An 8,909-nucleotide genomic window follows, 5' to 3' on the forward strand; every position below is an offset into this window, starting at 1 on the left:
TTTTCTTTCAAAGATGTTCCTTGTTTTTTACTCCACATTGTAAGTATGGTCTAAATTTTGAAATCATTTTATATGGATTAGGGACCAGATCTGTAACAAAATGCAAACCTATGGACGATATGGGGATAATCTAAAAATTCTGACTGAAATTGTGATCTTTATCTTTGAATTTTTACAAAGCAAAAAAACAAATTTGTAATTTATGCTTCACATTGATGAATACTTATGCCATAAGTGTTGACAACCCCAAACTTTTCACATTGCCCTTTTTGTATTAATATCAAATAAAAACAATAACTCTACATTTTTCATTCTCGTTCAACAATAAACAATAAAAAACAAAATAACACCACATAAACAATAACCGTAGCATAGGGGCAAAATTGTAATTCACTCTTTTAATTTACAGAATTATAAGGATGCTGCTATACGTACCCCTCAATCACATAAATTTTCAAATCATGAAGGATACACACACTATTTCACTCATAAGAGGATACACGAAGCAATTTGGGGTACATATAGAATTACCCAATTATAATCGTTTTTCGTATTTAACATGTACAAATAGGTTTGAGTGGAATTTATTATTGTAAGAGTTGAACAGCTGCAATGGCAGGGATCTTTTCGCGTAATTTCTGGGTGACAGCTACTCTGACAGTCATCACACTTGCTGCGGGCCCCGTTAACCGTACTTTTACTATCGGCTCTTCTATTGACACAAACTCCACTGATCCACCTGCTGCCCCAACAAGATATGGTCGTATTTCTTCCAGAACCTACAATTATTATTATTATAGTAGAGTTAAATGCAAGAAATAACACTCTACTTTCAATAATTTGTTTATTATTATTATAGCATTCTACTTTCATTTCTTCGCCTTACATAAATAAATGCTTGTAATAAAAATAATTGAAAATAGGATGCTATAATACATAAATAAATGAAAGTATGTTGCTATTTTTTGCATTTAACCGGTGCATTGAATCCTACTTTTTAATTTCTTTCTATTTTGAAAACGTACCTTCTCTATATTTTCTTCATTAAGGTCAAGGCCAGTTTCTTCATCTGGTATGGGTTCAACAGCAACAATTTCAGGAATCTTCTCCATCAAACGTCTTTCAATGCCCAATTTCATTGTGGTTACAGAGCTTGGACATGAACCACAAGCTCCTTGTAGCTTTAGGCGTACAATTTTTCCATCAATTTCATGTAACGCCACATTTCCACCATCTGCAATCAGATAAGGCCGAATTTCATCTAGAACACTCTCAATGTTTTCTGCAGTAAGAGCCAATTCCACAACCGATTCTGGAGTACTTGCAACAGCCTTTATTATAACTGTGAAAAATGGTTTTTTTCAAATTGGTCAAAATATGTATAATGGTTTAATCACTACACAGTACACACTAACACAAGGCTTTGTTGTTTATCAAACAATGGAGCCTGGATGGGAGTAGCAATAGGGAATCTTTGCGAAGTTATATTGGCTAAAAGCCTATAAGGGATTGTTCAATCTATATTGTAGGCATGAAATACATGAGCTCAGTAAATTTGGAAACTGAAATTCCTTATATCTGAATTCTAATAGCATAAAGTTCAACCACTAGTTTTTAAGCGGATGAGATCAGGTTGCAAACTAGAACACGTAAAACGAGTTACCTTTCCGGCGTGACCCCTGTGAAACTCGAATTTTAGATGAGAATGAACCGCCCCAAGCAAGAGAGATTCGAGTGCCCAAGAAACCAGAAGATATCTAGATGAAGAATCCAGTAAGTTATTACGATAATAAAAAGATAAAAACACAACCACAAATACAAACATACAGGTCGATGGATTACGAAACCTTAGGGAATGGATTGATCGTGGAATATGAAGTTGAAGATGGGAAAGATGATGAGGAATCTGGGGTTTGTTGCGGTCTAGTGACGGAGGAATAAGATGATGGACTCAAAATCACAGCAGCAGTTTGCATCTTCACGATTCTTCGACGAATTTAGCACAACGAAAATCCGTCGGTTTCCTCGCCGGAAAATACTTGTTGTACGCACGAAGGAATTTGTGTTAGAGCCGTTTGTCCCGAGGTTGAGAGTTGAGACGCGTTATTCTTGGAACACCATGATTTTGTACAACGATCTGAAATATATAAAAATTAAAAAAAAAAAAAAAAAAACTAAATTAAAAACTATTAAAATAGCTCTAAATCTGTATTACAGATGAAAATTTATTTTTAACTCGAGTTTTTTTAAAAGTTAACACCTATATATTACACTCATATTGTGTGGCCTTTATGCGAGATGCTTTCCCGTTGGAGTTCCGGTTATTTCTTCGATTGAAGAAGATTCTAATATGTTCTTCTGACGAAAGTTTAAAGTTCCAGATGATATTTGTGAGAGTTATTGCGCTGGTGACCTCTCAAACAACAGAAAGAGAGATAACTAGAGAGAACTCAATAACAAGATGAAAATTTCCGTAAAGAGAAAAAAGAGATCGAAACGGGAATTTAAGATATCCGGTGAGTATTTAAGATAACGATGAGATCTTTGATGCTCCGTAGAGAAGACCCGTTGATGTTGCGTTATACTTAGTGTTTTACTGTTCGTCTCATTTTCCGCAGAAATAACAACCAACTTTGCATTGTACATATTCCTAGTTCATTTCATACACTTTCCGGAATTGTTTGAAGCTTTAGATGGACAATGAAGGAGAAAAAGGAGCCTTAGCTGGTCTTCGTTTCTATACAGTATGTCTCAATGAGTTTTGGAAAACTACGATGGAATACCAATGCCTGTAAGGTACATCTTAAATTATTGTTTATTCATTTGAGGTGTATAGTTAGTATACGACTACATATAAAAGATGATGTTGATGAATCATTAACGATGGATAAATCCACGTAAGGCAACAATAAATGACATGTAGCTGAAATTTTTCTTTAATTTTTTTTGACCGGTTACATTTGGAAATCTGCCGATATCAAAAGGTATAAGAGTAAAGTGTTGGTTCCTATACTTTGTTTGTTCAGTCTAACTTTTAAAAATTTAACGAGATGCATTCCTGTGCTATGAAGAAATTGCATTGCATATCGTCAGTCCATTTAAAAAGACTATTTTACATTTATTTTTATGTTTTTGTTATATATATATATATATATATATATATATATATATATATATATATATATATATATATATATGTTTTAATTTTTTAATATTTTGATGATTATATTTTATTTTATTTATTTGTATTTTTTATGATTTATATTTTTATTTGAAATTTTATTAGAATATATTTTTAATGTTTTTATATTTTATTAGTTTATATTTTTTGACATTTTTTTTGAATAAATTTTCTAGTTTTTTTTATGAATATATTTTTTAATGTTTTTTTTTTGATGTTTTGTTTTTTTTTTTATATTTTTGTAAACTTTTTATAAATATTTTTTGTATGAAAATTATAAAAAAGTGTGTTAAATGTGAATATGATTAACACGTATTAGGTATAAAATTGTTTATTTTAATAAGGTTATTATATAGGCTAACCAGAATTCGAAACGATTGTCAACGGCTTGATGTTCAATTTTTTTTAGTTTTAGAAAATTTTTAATATTTTGTTCCGAATGACAAATGTTAATCGGAATTCCTATAACTAAAACATATGTGTCAATGTTTTCGAGTTCATTTTTTTTATTTTTTAATTTTTGTTCATTTTCAAATTATATGGTTTCCAATTAGCCATTATATAACGTGAAACCCGTTTTTGAATTTAGGTTAGCTTATATGTTAATCCTATTAAAAAAAAATAACTTTATACCTAATATGTGTTAATAATATTCACATTTAACGAAGGAAATGAACAACATACAATAATCCCCTCATTTTTCCACGTCATCATTTCTTCTTTTTTTCGATTTTTTTTATTTTTTCAATTTATTTAATTTAGATTTATTTATTTTTTATTTTTTTATTCACATTATATTATTTAAAAAACGAAACATGCAATTTAATTAAATTTTAAATTAACCATAACATTTAAAAACTAAAAATAACATTACAAAAAAACATTGAACGCAAAAAAATCATAGTCCTAAAAACATAAAAACGATACGCTAGTCATTCAAATATTTCTTTTCGATCATCTCCTTCATCTTTCGGAGCACCTGCACTTGTCGTGGTCTCATATTTTCTTCGCTAATCCTCTGTTTGCTTACGAAGAAACTCCAAGTGCTCACGTTGCACATCAACATTTTTTGTGTGATTAGATTGTGTTGGTCGAACTTTGCTTTCATTTCCGCCAACTCTTGTGCTCTTCTCTCGACTTCGTCTGCGTGACGTTGAGCACGATTTGTTTGTCGCGCCCGATCGGTTGGCATAGGGGGGGGGGAGATCTCTTCGATGTCGTCGGGGATGTCATTTGTGTCGGCATTGAGGTCGATGTTTGTTCGTGCGTCGGAAACGTCAAACGAACTAGAATTGCAAGACCTATTTGATTGTGCCCCCGACGATGTTAGCGACTTAATCCATTTTGGATCTTGTCTGGCAATCTCTCATATTTTTTCAAACTCGAAAGTGTGCCCCATTTCATCTTGATATTGTTCCCTCGCAGCTTTGTACACATCAAAATCATTCTTACCACTTTGCTTTTGTGATTCTAGTCTCATGAAAATCCCGTTAAACTTGGTGCACCGACGATTGATCGGAGTCAACTTGCTACTAAGCATATCGATATTGTGATATGACTGTTTCTTCATAATCGTGTGGAATTTTCTGAGCACGACTTCCCAAAACCCTACTCTTCGCATACCATTTCCTACGGTTGGATTCTTTGAAGTCTCACACCACACCACTGCCAATACGTACTCCTCCTCCTCCAGTGTCCACCATAATGGAGGTTCTTCTTTATTTTCCGCGACTGCGCCTTCCTTTTACTTTTCCCTTTTGCCTCTCCCTTTCCGACTGCCTCTCGTTTGCGTTTCAGGAACAATTTCTTGCGTTGGTTGTGTGGTTGCTTGTAGCATGGAAGCGAAAGTACTGAAAAGGTTTTGTTGAAGATTTGGGTTTTGTTGCATGTAAGGGGATGTAGGAAACTGCATTGGGGTGAGTTTGGATTAAAAAAGTTTGCTTGAAACGGTATTTGTGGTGAGTTTGTGTTGAGTAGATTCATATAACTCCCGTAATGTGCGAACCTCATTGGAGCAAATGTGTTTGTTTTTGGAGGAGGGGTGTTCGGGTTTTGCTCCATATTTGATTGAATGAAAAGGTGGCTGATTTTTGTGAATATAGTTAGTTGAATAAAATGAGAGAAAGAGAGAAAAAAAATTGGGTAAATATGTGTGTATTTATATGGAAAAAGTAAATAAGTAATTTTTTATTGCTTTTTGACCATTCCAACCGGCCATATGAACGTTAAATTCGAAAAAATAGGTGTTGCCTCTCGTTATCGTCACAATCGGAGATCACATAGCATGGCTTAACGGCATAGTTGGGGCGGTGTTCCAGTGTTACAACGGCGTTGAGCGCCTTCCACGTGACACGTCTCAAGTTGCTAGACATGTCTTGGGAATTCCAATCTATACTTTTGCATCAAAATGCGCTTTTAGTGGAGGAGGTAGGGTGATTGGTCCCTTTAGAACTACCCTAACTACTAAGATAGTCTAAGCTCTACTTTACACGCAACATTGGATAAGCATTACACCGATAGACATTACGTTTTAAAATATGCCTACCAATATGTTAGAGGAATTGCAAGAAAAAATCAATGCTTAAAAACCGGTTCAAGCCGGTCGGTTGAACCGGTTGGATCAGGAACCGGAGAAAGGAGTTGTATTTTCAAAAAAAGCAATTAAACCAGTTAGATTGAATAAAAACTCATGGAAATAAATCATTTTGCATAACTAACTTTGATAACCGTTTCACATCTATTTAGATTTCTCTTAAATTGAATAAAAACAAATGGTAAATGTCATGAAACTTTTTCATGTGTGTATTCATCTAAAACTATATTTTGTTTCAGTATTATACTTTATTTTTTCTTTTTGGTGTATGTGGATTGATGTAAAACGTATGGTTATGTATTTTTTAACGTATTTGGTGTGATCTGCAACTTGTTTTTATATGTATTTTTAATGTTTGAATTTATTTTTCTGTGTTATTTTATTGACTGGACTTGTGTGTCTACATGAAAATAAGAAGAAAAAATTGATAATTCTAGAAAACCGGTTGAACCCACGGTCAAACCGTTAAACTGTAACAGCCCAGAAACAGTGATAAAAAATTTTAATTTTAAAAAATCAATAGTTTCCAACATCAAACTATTTCAAAACATCCATAATGTACAATATCAAAATCATCAGAGTAATAATATCCCAAAAGTGCAGAAATCATGAGGGGAGGATGTTGTGCCATCATGCCAGACCCTTCCCTTTTGAACAGGAAGTACCTGAAACCACAAACATAAACTGTAAGCATAAATCTTAGTGAGTTCCCCAAAGTACCACATAACAATCATACAATTGGGCTTAACCCTTGTAACACCCCGACTCTCAGGTACAAACTTTCAGTATTATATTTCCATTAAAAAGGTTGACTCGACGAGTTGGATGCCCCGACTCGTCGAGTAGGAAGGTTTTGGTCGCGGGTCTTAAGTGACCGACTCGGCGAGTCGGAGGACAGACTCGGCGAGTTGGAGCTGGAACGAGAAACCCTAATCCTTGGGCTTTTGCACCCTATTTAACGGATCTTTTGCCCCCCTTAGCCTCCCCTTATAGCCCTTTGTGAGTCCAGAAACCCTAAATCGCCGTTTTCCTCTCTTTTTGTGTGATATTAAGCCTTGTGGTGAATTGTGGAAGGAAGATCTTGAAGTGCTCAAGCTTGGAACAAGAGGAAGGATGTAGATCCGAGTTCTTCTTCATCTTAGCACCGTTTTTGAGGTAACAAATTGTTACCTTGACCTTCTTCTACCTAGATTTATGCATGTATGAAATTAGGCCATATGTTATTTTGGGTATTAGCCATGATTTGAAGTTGCAACTTCAGATCTAGGCTTATATGGGTCTATAAGATCATAAAGTTTCAGCCTTTAGCATGATAGTGCGTTTCCCTTGCCTATAATCTCTTCTTTAGCTTGATTTGGGTCATTATCACCTTGCATGTACGTAAAGTTTGCAACTTTACGTAAGAAGTATGCCTTAGGAGCTTAGATCTACATTCTGGAGCCTTGGAATGGCTTAAAAAGCATCTAAATGGAGAAAGGACTGAAGGGACTCGAAGAGTTGCATGGTCAACTCGGCGAGTCCGATGAAGATTGCCGTGCAAGGATTTCTGCATGGGATCGGCGAGTCAATAAGCTGACTCGGCGAGTCAGTAGGCTGACTCGACGAGTCAATAGGCTGACTCGGCGAGTCAGCTAGGGTTTTCCCGACTTTTGGGCATGCATGAACTCGGCGAGTTGCAGAAAAACTCGACGAGCCAGCTGGGGATTTCACGACTTCTCGAGTTCTGAAAGGACTCGGCGAGCCAGTGAATTGCACTCGACGAGTCGGGTCAACACGGACTGTTGAACTTGACCATTGACTTCGACTTTGACCAAGGGTTGACCAGTTGACTACTGGGGTATTTTGGTAAATTGGAAATTTATGGATATGGTCCTGTGGTAAATATAGGCGATGGAGTACGTGGCGGTGATTTGAGACTTTGAGCTTATCACTTCAGTTTGACAGTTGTGATGTGAGTTTTCCTCACTATACCCAAGGGTCTAAGGCACCAAGGCCGGCCCTTTTTGGATGGTTATCCTGATATGTTATATGCTTGAGTATTGTATGATCTTTTAGATCAGTATCCTGGTAGATAGGATGTTATATGTTGCTATGATCTGTTAGATCAGTATCCTGGTAGATAGGATGTTACTATGATGTTATGATCTGTTAGATCGGTTTGTCTGTCTATAGATTGTTATGTGATTAGCTGGTATATGTGCACATGTTTGATTAGTGGTTGAGGCTTATCTGCTTTGTGCGAAAGCCAATAGACCTGGGCATTCCAACCCGATGGTTGTGGGCCGTGAGTATTTCATCCCGAGGATGATTGGACTCGTAGTATGTGGGCATTCCAAACTGTTGGTTGTGGGCCTGGGGTATTCCATCCCGAGGATGATTGGACCCATAGTATGTTGGCATTCCAACTGGATGGTTGAGGGCCTGGGGTATTCCAACCCGATGGGTGACAGGACCCATAGTATGCTGTTTGTGATTATATGTGTATTGTTGTGTGTATGGGTATTTTGGGGGAAATCACTAAGCTTTGGGGTTACAGTTTCAGTTTTGGTTTTAGGTACCTCAGATGATCGCGGGAAGGAAAAGGCGTGATCGTACAACTCCTCACACTTTATGACTATGTTTCTGGGATACCCTGGTATGGAACTATTTTGAAAACAAATTTGTAATAACTATTGGTTTCTAAATGTTTTAAAAAGTTTAAATTTGGCTTGATTTTTATGGATGTTACAAGTTGGTATCAGAGCCTTGGTTTGAGTGAATTGGAGGAACACTCGTGTGAATCCAGTCTCAAACTAAGGAAAAATATTTTCAAAATGATTTTAAATGGTTTTCAAAATAAGAAAAGGAGGATGCAAGTGTACGATCAGTCGGAGCCAGTAAGTAAACCCCAAAATATCATGCAGTTATTTGATTATATGATATGTTAGAACAACATGCTAATACTAGGCTAGGGATCTTTAGGAATTGCATGATAGAATTGCTTGATTGTATGATGCCTGATAGCCTAGGGTTTTCATTATATGAAATTGACATCATTACTGTAGTTACTTAGTGTATGCATCACGACCGTACATAATTAAGATCTTATAGCCTGAGAATGTTTGGTTTGGCCTTATTTCCTGTTCTTGTTTGATG

General features: G+C 35.7%; 1 protein-coding gene across 1 annotated transcript; it reads right to left on the reverse strand.

The window, feature by feature from the left end:
- Positions 1–356: 356 nt before the first annotated feature.
- On the reverse strand, positions 357–2,108 carry LOC145111400 (nifU-like protein 2, chloroplastic). Its single transcript, XM_079047681.1, has 4 exons — positions 1,848–2,108; positions 1,664–1,757; positions 1,026–1,342; positions 357–779 (listed from the first exon to the last, which is right to left on the reverse strand). The coding sequence occupies exons 1-4, from the start codon at positions 1,974–1,976 to the stop codon at positions 588–590; spliced, it is 732 nt and encodes a 243-aa protein (XP_078903807.1). The 5' UTR covers positions 1,977–2,108; the 3' UTR covers positions 357–587.
- Positions 2,109–8,909: the final 6,801 nt, after the last annotated feature.

This window comes from Lactuca virosa, chromosome 5 (genome assembly GCF_052849685.1).
Source record: "Lactuca virosa cultivar CGN04683 chromosome 5, Lactuca_virosa_CGN04683_v6, whole genome shotgun sequence".
NCBI classification, from domain to species: domain Eukaryota; kingdom Viridiplantae; phylum Streptophyta; class Magnoliopsida; order Asterales; family Asteraceae; genus Lactuca; species Lactuca virosa.

Bases quoted from the DNA above. Each gene is read 5' to 3' on its own strand.
- LOC145111400 (XM_079047681.1), bottom strand. From the start codon at position 1,976: ATGCAAACTGCTGCTGTGATTTTGAGTCCATCATCTTATTCCTCCGTC. The intron at 1,758-1,847 runs GTTTCGTAATCC...TTCTTCATCTAG, and splicing joins CGATCAATCCATTCCCTAAG to ATATCTTCTGGTTTCTTGGG. The intron at 780-1,025 runs GTACGTTTTCAA...TAATAATTGTAG, and splicing joins ATGAAGAAAATATAGAGAAG to GTTCTGGAAGAAATACGACC.